General features: G+C 43.2%; 1 protein-coding gene across 2 annotated transcripts in view; it reads right to left on the bottom strand.

Moving 5' to 3' along the window:
- The window catches only part of Arhgef28 (Rho guanine nucleotide exchange factor 28), a 300696-nt gene that overhangs the window by 232450 nt on the left and 48472 nt on the right, over positions 1–19774 (bottom strand). For both annotated transcript variants that reach the window (XM_028871698.2, XM_037209483.1), the window contains exon 2: positions 6936–6979. In XM_028871698.2, coding sequence (XP_028727531.1) covers positions 6936–6968 — 33 coding nt within the window. In that variant the 5' untranslated portion in view covers positions 6969–6979. The remainder of the gene's footprint in view (positions 1–6935; positions 6980–19774) is intronic.

Raw genomic sequence — 19774 nt, 5'->3', positions numbered from 1 at the left:
ATTATTTATTGAAAACGCAAAGGTGCACATTACCCAAAATTGCGAGACGGTCACTGAAATAAGGGAAGTGAAGTGATGTAGACTTAGGGACACTTGGTATTTATAGACCCAAAAGCTTTTCAGATATCACAGGGCTGGGCAGGGTGGCTGCTGGCCAGGCAAGGTAAAATGGTCCCTCTGGTCCTCTCTGCTCTGTGGCTACAGCGTGCCACTTTGGGAGGTGCCTCTTCTGAAAGCAAGTAGGTGAAAAGGGAAAGAGATAAAAGTGGGCGGGGGGGGGGGGGGCAGGCCAAACAGAGAGAGTGGGAAAGCTCAATTAAGCTGAGAACAGGAGCTCCTTGCAGCCTGGCTTAAACGACACTGGCAGAGACTGCCAACAGCTGGCAGCTGGTGGGAGGATGCCCAAACGCCTGTCGAAGTCAGGACGCAGACAGTACTGCAGACACGTTTGCAGAGAACAAACCCGCATAAAACATGCGGCCCAGCAGTTGACTCCAGGACACACACACACACACACACACACACACACACACACACACACACACCGGTTTCCACTCTCTAAGCCAGAAATAGCTGCACACATCTGAAAAGACACCATTGCCCACACACCCTGACCCCACATACTTCCCCTTCAGGATTTCTCCAGAAGCCGGTGAGGACAGTAGAGAGGAACGTTCAGAAGCCCTGTTTATTTTGGAATCGGTGTAGAGATGAAGCTAATGGAGAGGCTCTATCGGGTTTCTAAGTCAAAGCTTGTGCTAGAGTTTGCCAGTGGATCTCTGTTAATCTGTGCTTCTGGGATATTAGAGAGTTAGTGGATCTGGATTTCTGTGAGCAAAGGAACTCCTGAAGGTCAAGACTTGCCTGGACATAGTTACCACTATCCTTGAGGACAACAACAAACAAACAAACAAAAAAAAAAATGTGAGACACTTTAAGGACCAAGAAATACTGAGATTTTCCTACCATGAAGTTCAAGGAAGACAGCAGGGCAGGAATGGCCCAAACAGCACCCTAGAGTGCCCAAGAAAATGGAGTTCTAGTGACTGAGCAATGGGGACCGTAATTTATCAACCACTGAGGTGGGGAACCCCCAACTCACCGAGAGATCTGCCACTAACAAGTGCCAAGTAAATGCATACTATGCTTTTTAGCACAGAATCTGGGGAGGCAATGCACAGCGCCACGTCAGCAGCGTCAACAGGGCGAAGCAAGTCGCCCCGTGGGGCTTTAACGTCCTCATCAGCAAAGGGACAGAAACTGGTCAAAACCCTCCAAGGGGGTCCTTACAAAGACTACCTGATGATGTGGTCAAGCAAGGCCAGTCAGGCGTGGCGGGTGTTAAGGGTCGTGAGAGGCCAGTCATGGGGACAGAGAGCTACAGACGGAGAAAGGGCAGGCCTCAGGACAGGATTTCCTTCAGCAGGAACCAGAAGTTGGTGGGCCTCTGCGGGAGTCCGGAAGGAGATGTCTGCCGGGTGCTGCCAGAACAAAGCCATCCAGCCACTTACTGCCTCAGTAGGAAGCTTCTTCCCAGAGCTAGGAAATGGCCCCGGGGCTCCAACAGTCCAACCCGACAACCCGGGGACCCGTCCTCAGAACCCCCAACAGAAGGCAAAGACCCAGGGAGTATACTCAGGCAAATAACATCATAAACTAGAAGACCCAGACTATCGGAAAGGCTGATGAGGGAGGATTTAGTTCAGCCACCTAAGGCATGGATCAGGTCTCCAATTTCATTTAGGACACGGAATGATCCCAGAACAACCAGCATCCTTCCGTAGGACACTGAGACTCCCATAAAATAAAAATAAAAATATAACATGCAACAGGAATAGAAGATTAACTTAGATCCAGCTGACAATGAGCTCCTGAGAGAACTCCGCGGTCCGACCAGCTGTACAACATGCAGCCCTAGAGAGAAACGGTCGCATCTTCCTCAGCCAAGTCCACCAGTGCATGTCAGAAAGGAAGCCGAAGCGAGAGTCCTCAAGCAAAGACTCACAAGTGCACATCTGCAGATGTTGCAAACACCTCCGCAGATTGGCCCAAACCAGAGAAAGGACAGAGTGAAGGGGTTTGTTCTTATAAACGTGATGTTAAAAGGAAAAAAAAAATTTAACATACTGCTTTGAAAAGTGAAAATGAGACAATAAATCCCTATTTCATTATCATCACGACTATTAAGGCTAAAATTCTGGACATTAAGTATATCTGAAAACTGCTGACTAAAATGTGAACTAATGACTCTCACTTACAACTCAATCCCATGCCTATGTAATTATACATTGTATCACTATATTCCATTTGCTTAACAAGACTTATTTTCTTAGACTCTAAAAGTCAAGCAGTCTCAGTAGCCATATGGATTTTTCATATGTGTGTGGAATGTACCTGCCTCATATCCAGCCATTCTCCTCTCTTGTCCCCCGTCCTCCTCCTACTGGTCTCCTGTTATAAAAATGGAACTACCGAACAGTCCATCGGGGCCACTCTGGACGTACAGCAGAAGGTAAGTTAGCAAACGGCGGAGACACCTGTCCACCATGTCCATCGCGGCGTTATCACAATTGCCAAGAAACAGTGCCAGCTCTGGTCCTCGTTAGCAAGGATAAATTTCAAAAACATGGTATAGATTAAAAATGGAGCAATATTCAGCCATGAAGAAGAACAAAATTACATCCTTTACAGGATAAAACTGAAAGTCAATGTATTACATAGAGTACACCAGACTCGGGAAAGCAGATATCCATATATTTTCTCTCCTGTACCAAGATCGGCATTTACAGAGTTAAAGGAATCTTCAGCCAGAAAATAAACACTGAGGGTTGGCTGCCTGGCTTCTAATTTACATCTCTGCAGACTTACACACTCCTGAGCATCACCTCTGTTGGCTTGAACCCCACCATACCACAATGCCCCCTGACAATTCAAGATGAACGTGAAGCCCAGACCACTGTCTAGCCTACAGTAGAAAACAAAGAGCCTGGCTTTGCAGACCTGCTGCTTGAGGGCCCTTCACCCACAGATGCAGGAAGCTGCTCCAAGGCTGCTAGTTGGATTTGCAATGCCTACCTCCCAAAGATGCGCAAATCAGCATTGGAGATGCTCACCCAGCTGTCAGTCTTGTCATGCTGCTTCTCCTCAAAACTGATCACTGTCTGTTTCTCTTTTCTCATAACAGGGGCTAAGTGGACCACCAGGCTTTACTGCACTCAACTAGATTGAGTCTGAGGCGAAGCTTAGGCATATTCTGACTAAGACTAGGGCAAAACCATCTTCCTAAAGATAAGCAAACAGACATGAGCCCCTATAACAAAAGATACAATAGCATCCATATTTCCTTCTGAAATAGATTCCTGGTAGAATAAGAAAACAATTTTGTGTCCTTTCTTTGTGCTTGAAAGAAAATACAAAAGATTGGCTCCATAGAGCCATGGGCACAAGGAGGTCAGCATAGCATGAAAATGCTATGTAGAAACTAAAAATAATAGAAGCTAAAATTGTGCTGGCAATAAGGGGAAAACAATAGCCATAGACACAACAAACTAGACACAACAAAAACATAATTAAGCTGAAAACATGCTTCCAGAATTCAGCTCTCATCTTCCCAAAAGACAAAACAATCCAGCCCTGGACACTGTTCTATAAAGAAAAAAAAAAACACAGAAGAAGAAAGTTTTTAAAAGACAAAAACTGAAAGTTTTCTTCATGGATCCAAACAAAATAATGGGGAATTTAAAGCATATATTTATATCCACAGATAATCAGGAGTTATAAAAATATTTCTCTACCATCTTTAGAAAGAGTTCTCCATAGTGATACCAAAATAGAAACACAGGGGCATTTTAACCGTAAGAACATCACAAGAACTCATTCAAACGAGGACCCAGTGAAAGGAATCAGAAATTCCTTCTAAGACCCATTTGGATGAGGTGCTTTTTTCTGAGCTGTGAGTAGAGGTCAGGGAATAGTTTCCGTCAACATTTTGCCCTCTGGAATTATTAAATTATCCAGATGATATAATTTTCCCTGAGGCAAATCTCATAAATTAGTTTATTTTTAAAAAGACTGTGGCAGTGACTAAAATTTAAATTTTTATTTTAAAAATATGAATGCCTGTGAACAGGCATTAGTAAAAAAAAAAAAGAAGAACAGGCATTAGTAAAATAAAAAGTATATAGTATTATTGTATAATTTAAGGCAACATCTGTTGTGAGTTCTTCATAATTTATGGGGGCAGGGCTATCTTAATTATAAAGTTTACCAGGGTTATTTTTTCCAAGAGAACTAGTTAAAACAACTGTAATTGTCAAAACTACACGGGAAGCATCAAAATGAAGAGACAGGATGCCTCACAGTCAACTGGCGACCATTAATTACAGCCCGAAATAAACGCTGAGAGAACTCGTGACCAAATTCTACACACACACAGATGGACCCCTGGAAGAACACGCGTCGAACTGTTAACGGGCTCAGAACTCATGAGATTACACACCAGGCTTCCAATTGGTTTGGCTTACTCTAGCCATAATTTGTGTGTGTACAAAATACAACACACATACATTTAAAAAATGTAAGTGTTTATAATACCAAAATCCAGTGAACTAGGAGAAACCAGACACAAGCACGTTCACCCCTGGACACCCATGGTGCACTGGTTCCAGGACCCCGTTGTAGATGAAATGCACAGATGCTCAAGCACTTTACCCAATGACATAGCACTGGGGTATCTGTGCAGAGCCCCCCCATCCTCCCAGGCACTGTCATCTCTACGTTGTTTTTTAATCCCTAATTCAACACAAACACTATTGGAAATAGTGGCTATGCTTTGTTTTGCAGGCAACAATGGCAAGAAAACACTCTATCTTCAGAACAGATGGAATTTTACCTCTAAGTACTTATGACAACTGTATTTACAAACATCTCATGAGAGTAGACCAGGGACGAGTCACTTCCCCAAGACACAGGAACGAGCTGTAGCCCAGGTTCCGGCTCTGTACCCATGCATTGTGAGCATTTGCTGGGACTTGGTTTAAGAGTAGTTCCCATTATAATATATGCCACTGGCTTCCCATTGGTTGTGGCCAAGTAGCCACACTGGCTTTAGTCCATTTGCAATGATTTTGACATGAAATACTAAATGAAAAGGGCAGGACACAGCATAGCTATGTAGTTATAGACAGAGCTATGAAGAGTCGGCCATATTGAATACATTCAATGCATTCATTTAATCTAGGATACCATGAGATACAATATGCATTTTATATTTCACTACAAATGCCATGTTTCATAGTTACATAGAACTACACAGTCATCAAGTGAGTTCTTCTAAAATTAATGTATGCACAGATTTTATCATGCATCACAGAGATCTCTCCATGTCGTTCTGTGCACACAACAGCTTTGCCTTCTGATGCCAGTTCATAGTGAAGTCAATTATCTTGTGCAATATACACCAAAATGACAATAATATAAACCACCTGACCAAGCCCACAGATACACGGGGATAGAACCTGCCAGGACAGAGTGAAAGCCAGGAGATAGCTTCAGAAATAAAGGGAGGGAGAAAATTATACCTTAGAATGGATGATATAGTAATATTTCAATACAAAAACTATATGAGGTGAGGTTGTGACTTATTTTCTTAATACTGCTTGGCATTTTCTTGTATTTCAAGGAGTATACTTTTAGCAATTAGAAAGATTTTAAGGTGTGACTGCCTACTTGGGTCATTTAAACATCTTGTACCTCAGAAAGGTGTATTAGTTATTCTCCTTCTCTGTCCCTGCCAGTATGTCTCTGTTCATAGCAGCTACGGCAGGAGGATGGCAAGTACAAGATTCTGTGGTTTTATAACATGATTCAGTTTGGGGATTTGTCTGTTTGGGGGGGTAAGGGGGAGCAGGGTAGGATCAGTACAGAACAGAAGAAGCCACATGGTCAGCAGCAGGAGGCTGGGGAGTCTTTCACTGTTTAGTCTTAGGCCCATCTTTTTTTTTTTTTTAATATTTAATTATGGCAGGGCCCAGAGAACATTTAAAAACCTGAGCGTCACAATCTGGAGAGAAAACTACAGACCCTTGAGTAACTCAGAAGTCAGAAATCCATGTATTTTATTATTGTGTCGTCCAGGGAATATGGTGGTCTGTGTAGTGTGTGTGGAAGGGAGTGAGAAACAGGAGAAAATGGGAGGCTGTGCCAGCTGAGTAGTGGTAGGTGGTAGATGAATACATTAATATTTTTATTAATTGAGGTTTCTGACTAAATTTGTTCTGGCTCCTTAATATTCTGCTCTAAACCACTGTTTCACCCACACATACATCCATACCCTCTGCTCAGGCCCATCTCCAAGGAAGGAGGCAGAGAGGATGCCATGGGCCATTTTGTGAGCAAGGAGACAACTGGTTTAGACTGCACCAGAACTCTTCTCAGAAATAGGCCAGAGGCATGTGGAAAACTTCTGTCCTCTGCCTGGCACATCCACACACACCTTATACTTACTCTCTAAATTCCTATTTCATGATCAAAGCCAAAACCATTATCAGCAAGGCATACCTCCAAAATTTAAAAAAAAAAAAAAAACCAAAGGCATACCTCCAAGGCACACAAGAAGAACTTTTTGCTATTATCAGACAATTACCACAAAATAAAATGTCCAGAAATTCCTCTTAAAAGTAAGCCAAATGATTTGGAAATCGCATAGCTTTTCAAAAAATACTGAATGAAAGATAATTAAAGTCTAGATTTTGGAAACAGGAGCCAGGCCATTTCAAAAGGCTATACAAAAACACGGGATGCAGACAGTACCGCTCCGTGTGTTTTAAAGGCCTCCACTCCACAGTAAGCAAAGCATTCTCTCCCCCACTTCAGTCACAAGGTTTCCAGTTAGGACGGGGCCCCTTGGACCTGAAGCCCAATGCTTAGGGACTTACGTAGAGAGGCACTTCACCGCAGCTCAACTCCATGGTTCCTGCATCTGTAAGGGAAACAACATAAGTGTTAGGGTGGGGAAGCCTGTCACCAGCCCTCAGAGTCCTCTGTGGCCCACATTTCAGTATCAACATTATGGAGGAAGGAGTACGATACTTAAGAAAGCTACAGATATTAATATATATACATATATGTGTATATATGTATATATATATATATATATGTGTGTGTGTGTATATATGTGTGTGTATATATATACATATATGGGCTAGGGTTGTAGATCGGAAGTGGAGTGCTTGCCTAGCCGACACCTGGAGTCCATTCCCAACACCCCCTTTACAAATGAATATAGAAAAGAACATTCTCTTATATAAGATCGTTCTCCACAAGGAAACAGAATGGCAGCCCTTCAAAAACTTCAACATATGATCAGTAATTTGATATCTAATACATACACAAATGAACTGAAAATGGACTCACTGGACTCAGCAGTTTTATTCGCAACAGCCAAAGTGGAGAAGCAACCTGAACACCCAGTAGCCTGCCCAGGGACAATCCAAAGGCAGCAGACACACGCAGTGGAATAACATTCTTCCTCGTGCTACAGCATGAACGAGACTGAAAGATTTGGTGCTAAGAGAAATAAGCCAATCACAAAATAAAAAACACTAGCGTCATTCCACTTATATGAGGTCCCTAAATATGTAAATTCAGGGCCGGAGAGCAGAATGTAAGCTACCAAGACCTGGAATTACTGTCCAATAGATACACAACTTTTATTTGGGAAAATAAAAACACAGTCCTGAAGATGGATGATGGTGATATTACACAGTGCAAGTGTGCTTAATGCAGCTGAATCACATACTCAAAATGGTCCAAATGATAGATCGTGTATATATATAATTGTAACACAAAGGCATAGTAAGTTACATACAGTATGTACCTGGGGCAAAATAAAAAGTAGCTGGAAATAAATATTCAAATTATGTGTGTGATGACACAGACATGATGCAGATGGGTACATACAAATATAGTCTCACCTTTATTCTTTCACATTCGTTTCCACACATAAGGAAATCCTATCACTTCAGACACTCCACTGATTATCCCAGAATTGGGAATATTTCCACAAGCCACAGAGGGGCAACATAAGCATTAGAAAAGCTTGCTCATAACTCACCATTCTCTAACAGGCTGCTATAAGGTCTTAATCTACTTTTGCCCAGATAACACAGAGAGCATAAGACCATTCTTGCCTCTGACACAGAGGCCAAAGATTCTGACCACATAATCACAGTGGCGTGCAGCCCACCGGCAAGCTAACCAACTTCTGTGCCAGCTGCATGAGCCTCCGTCTGCCTGTGCCTAGCTCTTTAAAACGAGAGCACACAGGTGTCGAGGGCAGAGAGGAAGGCAAATGAAATGTGGTGTGTACGTACAATGGAACGTCATTCCACCTGAAAAAAAGGAAGAAACACATGCCACACAGCCTGGGTGACTCCCAGCAGCATGTCCTCAGGGAGAGGAGCCAGACAGAAAGAGCAGTGCCCTGTGGTTCCAGTAATACGGGACCGAGAGAGTCAAAGATGGTTTCCGTCAGCAAGGAGGGGAGACTGTTTTGTTTAATGGACTTTAATAGATGCCGAGGTTCAGGGTTTGCACAATGAAAACTGTCCTGCAATGGATAATTGTGATGGAGAATAATAATGTGCTTAACACTCCCAAGCTGTACACACACACACACACACACACACACACACACACACACACACACTGAATAAAAACAGTCTCAAACTAGCACCTAGAAGCTGGCTTTCTGATTAGAAGTCAAAGACTCACCATCTCTCACTGACCCCTCTGCTATGGTTCACCAAAGGCACTTCAGCTGAACAAAGACAGCTAAAAGCTGGGCAAAGCACAGAATGGATCACGTGGAAATTCTGACTGGGACAGACAAGGGGCATCAACATTGTCTTCCCCGACCCCGAAGCTACACCAATCCCCACTTCCATCTCTAGGTTCTGTTCGCCTGGCTCTGGGCTTTGGGCCCCACTGTACAACCCCGGGGAGCTCTAGGAAGGCGGGCACTTTGCACTCAGAATGGTGACATTTAATATACCAATTCCCGGAGGATACACTTGGCAAGGAAGAATATGAAGAGCTCTGTTTTTATTTACTTCTTTGTCCAACGTCAACTAAATTAAATGTCCTGATGCTTCATATACAGTTTAGCATAGAAACCTCTCGGGTCACAGATCACATGAGTCATCTTGAGACACAACCATCGTGGTGGTGGTGGTGGTGGGGTAATCCAAGGGCCTGACAAGAGGGAGTCACTCAACCCTGTTCTCTGTTCTCAACACACCATGCCCTGTGCTGCTGGAACCTACTGGAGTGGGCTCCTGGATGAGAATCTTTCTGAGACAGGGTTTCTCTGCATAGCCCTGGCTGTCGCTCTGTAGACCAGACTGGCCTTGAACTCAGAGATCCACCTACCTCTGCCTCCCAACTGCTGGGATTAAAGGTGTGTGCCACCATAGCCTGGCCAAATTCAAAATTATCAAGATGGCACTTTGAAAGCTGAATTCACGTGCACTAGTGCTGACCCTGGCTTTCACTATGTCTGCCATGCACCAGGACAGCAGTGGCTCTTCACCTTGTAGTGTTCACAGTCAGGCCATATGCAACCTCTACTGAAAACCTCTAGGAAAAACTAGATTTCTACTTAAAATCAAAAGACATGCACTGTCTTGGTGATTAAGTGATTTAAACAGCATAAATAATAGAGAGAAAAAAACTAAAATGTATTTCCTCATGAGTAAAACTGTTTCAGACCCATATATCAAAATAAATTAAATGGGGTGGAGGTTTTACCACATGCTTAGATGAAATATAGGTATCTTCCCCTACCCAAGGAACTACAGGCAACTAAGGAATGCTGGGAACAGGAGAACAAGGCTTCCTCAGGAGGGAGCACACCAACTGTTTATGCGATATCAAAGAGTCAGCCCTGGAAACACACATATGAGAAACAATATACAAGTCAGGAGGGGAGGCGCAGACCTTTAATCCCAGCACTTGGGAGGCAGGAGTAGGCAGATCTCTGTGAGTTCTAGGACAGCCAGGGATGCATAGAAGGATCCTGTCTCAAACAAAAACAAAAAACAACAATAACAACAACAAACAAACAAGTGACAGTATACAGTCTGAGCAGGTTGTATTTATGTACTTAGGAAAACATATGTATGTAACAAAATTTAATGGGAAAAGGGTCATTAATTTGAATAGGAGCAAGGAGGGGTACATGAGACAGTTTGGGAGGGAGGAATAATACCAAAAAGTGAAAGAAATAATTTGTAAACTTTTTCTTCCAAAACTCAGCTCATATTTTCAAGATTTTTTTTTTAAACAAGAATCAAATTCAAGGCTTCAGGCATTCTAGGCAAGCACTCTGACACAGAACTATATTCCCAGTCCTTGGTTTGTTTTTAAGACAGAGTCTTAGTTATAAGCCCAGGCTGGTCCTGAACTCATCCTCTTGACTTGGCCTCCTGAGTGCTTTGATTACAGGTGTACATCAAAGCACCTGGCTGGATTCTGTCTATTTATAAAATACAAACAACAAAAAAAAAGTGGTCCAAGGGGAATGTGAAAAAATAAGAATGGATGTAATTATGATCAAAATTAAAAATACATTGTACACATATATGAAAATGTCAAAGAATACTACACACAGATGTACACACAGGGTGTGTGTGTATGTGTGTGTGTGTGTGTGTGAGAGAGAGAGAGAGAGAGAGAGAGAGAGAGAGAGAGAGAGAGCATGCGTGTGCACCCATACAACCACCATTATGGCCAGCACAGTGTCAATCCACTATTCTATTCAACATGACTCAATAGCCAGTGTTGGTTCAAACTTCAAGTGTCTGAACCCAAATAGTTTATTTTATGTGTATTTAAGCACAGCACAATTTAATGAGAAAAATTTCCTGGTGATACTTAACTCAATTCTGTGTGTGCAATAATGCTTAACACGTGACTACCTTGAAACTCTTTGCAAAGTACATGTGGCATCATCCATACAGAGGGGTTCTACAAGCTCATGATAAAGGTCTTGGCAAGGAAGGTCACCAGGCTATTCGCCACATCCACTCCAGTCTTCTGAGTGGAAACAGCTCAGACATCTCTCCCTCTGAAGAGACAACCCTGCGTGTTTAACATTCCCAATCCCCCTAGTGCCTATCTGTGAGTGCAAGGACCTCTGTGCCTCTCACAGGCTACTTTAAATATGTTTTCAAATACATATATACCCAAAAAAACATAGAGCATTTTGGTGAGAATGTGAAAATTATATTCTGAAAAGCAAATTGCTTCCTTAACAAAAATAAAATAAAATAAAAAACCATGAATAAAAGAGTGGCTCTGACACAGGCGTTTGTTTGTTTTAGATCTGGGGGTTAGGAAGGCATGCACATGTATGTGCACAGAGGCCAGAGGCAGACTTCCCGTCATCCTCTGTGATCTCAACCTTACCCCCTTAAGATAGTCTCTTACTGAACGGGAAGCTTCCCTTTGGGCTGGCCAGAGAGCTCCCAGCATCTGCCTGGTGCCAACTTCCAATGCGGGGGTTACAGGCACAGGTGGCCATGCCTAGCTTTTTATGTGAGCGCTAAGGATTCAAACTCGGGTCCTAACGCTTGCACAGCAACTGCTCTGACCAAATGAGCCACCCTCACAACCACAGGAGCCATCTTCCCAGCCCCGACGAAGTTTTCAAAGCGTCGCACCTGAGAGTCGTTCACTGTCATTTGTGAGCGAGCTGCCATAATGAAGGACTTGAAGCACACAGAGGTCTCTGCCTGTAACCAGTCAGAATGGTTCGCTTCACAGGAACATTTCAATGCACCCACATCATTACAGCTTCTACAGGAAACAGCTGTAAAAGCCTTTACCACGGGCTATATGGTGGCAGCGATACTTTTTAAAGTTGTTGAACAACATGTACTACATAATTTTTCCTTATAAATACAGAAGTATTCCAAACTTTTTGGATTTCTGAGGTGGGAAGTATCTGTTTATGTTTGAGGCTTTGTTTGTGGGGGGGGGGGGACAAACCCAAATGACCTGTCCTTGCCAGAAAGAAGTAGTATTATAATGAGTAGAAAAAGAAAATGTATTCCAAAGGCTGTAGACAGTAGTTGTCACAGTGAGGATGTTTTGAAAAGGATTGTTTGGTCCACCTCCTCCTCCTCCACAGTCTAGCCCAATAAATGGATGGAACTAGAAAAAAAAATCATATTGAGTGCAGTAACCCAGACCCTTAAAGATAAAGTCGCAAGTTCTCTCTCGTCAGAGGCTCCTAGCTCCCAATCTTCAGACGTGAGCACATATCCTGGAGTTCCCGCAGAAACCGGGAAAGTAGAAAGGGACAGTCGCCATGGTGGGGATGTGGGGGATCAATAGGGAGGAGAATAGCAGGGTACCAGAGATCTGGTTAGGGAAATGGGGGGAAGGGGAAATTCTAACTAGAGAATAGCGAGGGATATAGAATAAATATAGAAGTTGGAGGGCGAAACAATAGTAAGAATGTCTGAAAAAGTCACAAGGAATCATACTGTGACCTACTGACCTAAAAAAGCCTATAATACACCTAAGTCTGTGTATATATATTCACGTATAAAGTTTAAACAAAATTTTCTCACTGGGCAATGCTCCCTTCAAGAGCCAAAGACCACTGAAGGGCCTCCCATGTCACCACAGCTGTCCAATACTAATTCTTTACAGTAACATTGTCAAATATCGCTTAGAACATGCAATAGACTCAGGATGCCACCTGATTAATCTTTCTCTCCTCCCACTCTGTGGAGTGGGAACCCCCACACACCAAACATGAGAAGCTCTCTTTTGGGTTGTTGGTCAGGGCTGACTAAGAGACTCCCAAAACACACAGCCTAGTACTGCTGCCCTTTGGTTATCCCCGGGAGGTAGAAGGAAGTCCCTAATGCTGACAGCACCACGTACTTCCGACACAGGGCTCAGAGGCCCCAGAGTGGGAACCGGCCTGAATGCCTGCCCTCTGAGAACTAACTTTCGTAACATCAGAAGGTGCCATGCAAGCCTCCAAAGGAGGGAAGCCACCACAACCATTCCGTCTGGCTGTGAAACCAGGAACTACAGCAACAGCTACCACAGTACAATCACCCTGAGTTGGTGTGAAGTCAGGGGACTTGGAGGAGAACCTACAGCCACTGCTTTACTACATGATCTCTAAAACATTCTAAATAGTTGTCCTGATACCCAGAGACAAGCACAGTCCTCACCCCTTGTCGAGGAAACTTCCCTTCGCAACAGACAGAGACCATTACAGAAAGACACAACCAATCAAAGTGCAGAGTTGGCTCCACCCAGTCCCAGTGGAGACGTCTATAAAGCAGCTCCTGCACCTAAAGCTCAGGAAACATTGCAAAAGAGGGGTAAGGAAGATTAACAGAGCCCGAGGATCCGGGAGTCTGCTGAGGGATGGTGTCTCCTAGGCATGTCAGAAGTTACACTCAGAGTCTCACCAACATGACTGCCTAAACATGAGCTAACAAGGACAACAGCAACAGACATCCCATGGTGGGCAGGGGAAAGATCAAAAGGCCTCGGCCCTACCCAAAGAACCACAGGCAACCAAGGAATGCCGAGAGGGGGAGAAATAGTCTTCCTCAGGGAAGGGTACACCAACTGGTCATCTAATACCACACGGTTAGCCCTGAAAACATACACACAAGTAACATAATACAGAAGGAGTGGGTTTATTTAGGAATAATATATATGTGACAACAATGAATGAAAAAAGACACCATGAATTGAAAAAGAGCAAGAGGTACATGGGTGGGTTTGGAGGGAGGAAAGGAAAGGGAAAAATGGTGTAGGTATATCGTGATCTCAAAAATAAAAGGAGTGTTTGTATATATGCCCACAGTTTGAAGATTTGCGGACAAAGTGTGCTTTAAATTCACATTTATGGTAGCCCTCACGTCTGTACTCTGTGAATGTTTAGAACAATATTGAACCTATTTTTTAAAGCTTCCAAGAGAAGCATTTCCCAGCTTTCTCATTTCGTTTGTCTGATTTATCCAACACCTCCTGGTTAGTTTGCAGAAGGACAGACAGCTCTCAGGAAAGGTGAGCATTTCTTTACTGACTCTCAAAGAATTGCAGGGGCTGGGGCTGGAACCTAAGTCCCTCAGTTTCAGGGCAGCAAGCAGAGAAAGTCTTTGCCAAACTCCGTATCACAGGGAACGACCCTCTCATCACCAAACACGCCAAACCTATTTCAAAGTACACAGCAATGAGAAACGAAGGACTCAGAGCACACAGCTGACGTTTCACACTCAGGATTTTTAGGGGATAAACAAGGTTAATACAGAAACTTAACTGTCACGTTTAATCCTTATAACTTTTTCCATTTTTACATAGAATATGCAAACATTGTTGTAGAATATTATTTTAAGCTGTGTTCCTTTGTTTGTGTTGCATTTGTTTAACTCTGTGAAGCTGTGTTACTGTGCCTGTCTAAAACACCTGATGGTCTAATAAAAAGCTGAATGGTCAATAGCAAGGCAGGAGAAAGGCTAGGTGGGGCTGGCAGGCAGAGAGAAAATAAATAGAAGGAGAAATCTGGGAAGAGAGATTGAAGAACAAGAAAAGGAAGAGAGGAGGACACCAGGGACCAGCCACCCAGCAAGACATGGGGAAAGAAATAATGAAAGGTATACAGAAATAGAGAAAGATAAAAGCCCAGAGGCAAAAGACAGATGGGATAATTTAAGATAAGAAAAGCTGGCTAAAAACAAGCCAAGCTAAGGCCAGGCATTTATAATTAAGAATAAGCCTCTGTGTGTGATTTATTTGGGAGCTGGGTGGTGGACCCCCAAAAAGACAAAGACCAAAAACAACCAATGACACACCATTGTGTTGGTGTGGTGTGTAAGTAAACACATAAACACATTAAGTATGATACATGCTAACTCTTTTTTTTCTTAATAGAGTGCATATTAGCATTTTGAAAATCTGCTTCTAAAAGAGCAGGCCCTTCCCCATTGGTCAGGACTTCCTAGCAGCTTGCTTTCACCTAGTCCAAGCAGATATGGCTGATGGGGGTAAGGTACAACTCTAAAGTGCAATTCTCCGGTGCATGTGATCTGCACCCAGGGTGAGGTAGTGTGTGTGATCTGCACCCAGGGCAAGGTGGTGCATGTGATCTGCACCCAGGGTGAGGTGGTGCATGTGATCTGCACCCCAGGTGATGCACACCGCGTTCACCTGGCACTGTGAAGGATCTGCTTTCTCCACATCTCACTTGTCAGTCCACATAAGGCTAAGGAAGACAGAGAGCTGTCTCAGCTTCGATCTCAACAGAACCATCCAGGCCCAGACACCACATAACTGATTCTGTACCTGCTGTTTGAAACTCGGATCTTATTTCTGCTACCTCGACCTCTTGCTGGTTTTAGTGTAGCAATTTAAAAGTCACTTTGATTAATATTAATTACATTTTCCAGATTAACCTCCTTTGACTCCTTAAGTAAAATAATCTTAAACCAAAATATGTGACATCAGTTTTGAAAATCTGGGTTTCCTTGAAGGTTTTAATATTTTGTAAATGCATCAGCTTAAATGTCTGGCTCTTGTTACTATAGACGTTGGAACCATTTTGTTTTTATCTTTTCATGTATGTGGTGTGTGACTGTACGAACATGTGTGTGCAGGAATAAGTTTGCACACACACATTATGATACACATACAGAGTTCAGAGGACAACTTCAGGTTCTGGAAACACCCACCTTCTACCTTGTTTAAGTCAGAGTCTCGTGTGTGTGTGTGTGTGTGTGTGTGTGTGTGTGTGTGTGTGTGTGTGGTGTGTGTGTGGTGGTGGTGGTGGTGTGTGTGTGTGGTGGTGGTGTGTGTGTGGTGGTGGTGTGTGTGTGTGTGGTGTGTGTGGTGGTGGTGTGTGTGTGTGTGTGGTGGTGGTAGTGTGTGTGTGTGTGTGTGTGTGGTGGTGGTGTGTGTGGTGGTGGTGTGTGTGGTGTGTGTGTGTGGTGGTGGTGGTGGTGTGTGTGTGTGTGTGTGTGTGTGGTGGTGTGTGTGTGGTGTGTGTGTGGTATGTGTGTGGTGGCAGTGTGTGTGTGTGTGTGTGTGTGTGTGTGTGTGTGGTGGTGGTGTGTATGTGTGTATGTGTGTGTGGTGTGTGTGTGTGGTGGTGTGTGTGTGTGTGGGTGTGTGTGTGTGTGTGTGTGTGTGTGTGTGTGTGTGTGTGTGTACTCCTCCCATCTCCCTGGAGGAGCTCTAGGATTATGCGGGGTCTAGGGATTCAAACTCCTGTCCTTACGCCTGGGCAGCAAGAGCTTTACACATTGAAGCATCTCCCTAGCCCTGAAACTGGTTTAAAAGTGTTTCACAGCTGAAGATACCACATAAATTGAAATAAATAAGAGAGTCCCCAACTGCATTCCAAATCCTTCTAAAACTCCTATGGACATTTACTCAGTGAGTGGTAGAGAAAGTAATAATAAAAAAAAAAAAACCACGATCCACCCAATTCAGCTGCCAAACTTCAAACTGGATCATTATTTTTAAAGCTTATTCTCCTTTGGGTTTTCCTCAGATGAACTCCACATTCATGGGGAGGGGCTATGAGTCCCGATCTCGCCTGGCTAAACTCTGCTTCTTCTTCTTCTACAACACTGGTTCTCAACCTTCCTAATGCTGTGACCCTTGAACACAGTTGTTCATGCTGTGGTGACCCCCCAACCATAAAATTATTTTCGTTGCTACTTCATAACTGTAATTTTGCTACCGTTAGGAATCATGATATAAATATCTGTGTTTTCCAATGGTCTTAAAAGTAACCCACGTGAAAGGGTCGTTTGACCCTCAAAAGGGTCACAACCCACAGGTTGAGAACCACTCTTCTACGCCAAGTATAGTAATCAAGCAAGTTTGTGTTTTGCCGGGTCCCGTGTAGCTGTATTTGGCCTTTACCATCTCCCTGTATAAATGTCATGCTCCGGCTTCTGCTATATTCCCAAGGCCTGACTTCCTTCTGTAACTCTACATGGTTCATGTTCAAATCCTTAAAAAAAAAAAAAAAATCAGATCACATTTTCTAAAAACATTTTTTGGGAAAGTAAATGCCAAAATATTTCCAAAACTCTCACAGAGACCAAAGCATGGTTTGGACTGTAGTCCGTAACATTTTTCTTAAGTTTGTCTCCAAAAAGAGAAACAAATGTTACTAATGAGATACTAAACTAGATTTTACATTACAACAAATATCTAATACCCAAAAATCTTTGATTGCCAGTTAACTCTAAAGAAAAATATTAGCCATTTTAAGTAAGCTAAATTTGTAAAATCAGAAAGGAAAGGAAAGATAACATTTAACTTGCAAGAAAAAAAATTCAGTTCCTCACTTTGTGAAATTCCAGGTTCCTAACTCTTGTACCTCCAAATGAAAGACTCAAGGATGTGAAGCCAGGGCTTCCTTGTTTGGGTGTGGGTATTTCTTGGGGTGGGAGTGTTGTTTGTGTGCTGTTTGTTTTGAGACAGGGTTTCACTATGTAGACCAGGCTGACCTCAAACTCACAAAGATCCACCCACCTCTGCCTTCCAGCTGCTAGGAAGGCCTGCAGCATCATACCCCTCAAAGCTAGACCTTTAACTTTGTCTTTGAACATGTTAATAATCAATGTCTTACATTGCTTTTATAAAACCCATAGCGTTTACCACTATAAATAGTAGTAACTACACTCAGAAAGCTAACACACCCTAGGCTAAATATTCTATAAACATGGCAGCCTGAAAAAGAATATGTGGGAAACAAAAGCTTAAACATGAAAACCTTCTACACTAAACTTAACAAAATTACGTGCCCAGTAGGTGGCCCCTCCCCTCTCCTCCTCTGCCCCTCCCCTCTCCTCCTCTGTCCTCTCCCTCCATTCAAGCTATTACACTCTGCAGAGCAACAGGCTTCCGGTAGTTTATACGGATTTTGTCGCTGTGATTTGCAAATGCTGTAATAAAAGAAAAATCAATTTAAAACTCAAAAGGCTTTAAGGCATACATTATTTATAAAGTTGAGAAAAGCATCACTGGGGAACTGTTTAAGTTTTATATATGAAGCAATTTATCAATGAGAATGCGGTGGCATAGACCCACTAACAAGTAAAACAGAAAAGTCATAAGACAGCCGCTTCAACCATAATAATTTTAATGCAAAAGGAATAAGTTAGTGTATCTAACCAAAAGACAGCTGTAACAATGCTTTGAAAATTTAAACATGACAGCACAGATTTTGTGATGTACAATCAATTACTTTGGCAGAAATAAGCATGCACCATCCTCAATCCTACACACACACACACACACACACACACACACACACTCACGAGTCCACTCTCTGATCACTCTCTGGGTTAGCACAAAGTTAAAAATGAAAAATGGCAGCTTGCAGAGGAGCCCACAGCAAACGGCAGAGCTGGTACCCAACTCGACTGTGACGCTAATGGAGACGGGAAGGACAGTGCCCTCTGAGACGTGAGGCCAAGTTCAGAGACAGCCTTTGATGGCAGCACAATGGAAATGCGTAAGGAAAGGACATGTAGGCATGAGGCTACGACTGAACAGACAATGCTGACTGCATAAACCTGTCCCAGAGTAGAATGATCTATCTGAGTCATGCAAGTCTCAGTGGCCATAAGAGAAAAGTCCGACTACTTCATAATCACTGCGGACACGTCTGAAGGTTAGAAAGGCAACAACACGGGAACTCTTCACTAGGATCTCATTAATGCAAACCACTGGGGGTGGTGGGGGCAGGGAGGAAGAAGCAGAGCCCATCAGTCTGAAATAGTGCAGCCCACATTCGAGGATGTTTATGAAGTACAAAGAGGAGCATGAGTTGGCTGCTAACAGAATGTTCCGCCAAGCCTGTCACACTCATTTGTATTTCTCGGGATATATTTGCACTCAGACACAGTGATTAAGCCCTTTAAAAGCGATTTCCAGATCTACTGAAGTTTCACTGATTCTGTGAGTCTCCTCGTACTGTTTATAGTCAACACAGTGCTCAATTATCATCCGCGCATCCTGGGGAAGACTCGCCTTTCAACACTTCAATTCCCTCCTCAGCAAGAAATCTCCAAAGTTCCTCTTGAAGACTCAGCACCAACTCATTGTCATGGGCTATGCTATGTGTAAAGCCCTCTGTCGGCTGCCTTGGGAGGGACACTAAAAGCATATAACACACTAAGCCTGCCAAGGTGGTCACGGCCTGGTCCAGATGATAGGATAAGGCAGGAAGATATCAGAAATGGGACTGGTTGACTGGCAGAAGATAATGGTGGGGAGCCAGCATCAAGAGACAAGGGAATCCTCAGATAGAAGGGGGTTCAATATGAAGACAGGCTTGATAGAGACACAGAGTTCAAGAGGCTGAAGCCAGAGGGAACAGCAGTGGGACCTCCTATATCTATGCAGAATCCATCCCTAAGAGTGACCTCCTGTATCTATGCAGAATCCATCCCTAAAAGTGACCTCCTATATCTATGCAGAATCCATCCCTAAAAGTGACCTCCTATATCTATACAGAATCCATCCCTAAGAGTGACCTCCTATATCTATACAGAATCCATCCCTAAAAGTGACCTCCTGTATCTATACAGAATCCATCCCTAAAAGTGACCTCCTATATCTATACAGAATCCATCCCTAAGAGTGACCTCCTATATCTATACAGAATCCATCCCTAAAAGTGACCTCCTGTATCTATACAGAATCCATCCCTAAAAGTGGC

This window comes from Peromyscus leucopus, chromosome 11, assembly GCF_004664715.2.
Source record: "Peromyscus leucopus breed LL Stock chromosome 11, UCI_PerLeu_2.1, whole genome shotgun sequence".
NCBI classification, from domain to species: Eukaryota; Metazoa; Chordata; class Mammalia; order Rodentia; family Cricetidae; genus Peromyscus; species Peromyscus leucopus.
This window is presented reverse-complemented; position numbering and strand designations above follow the sequence as displayed.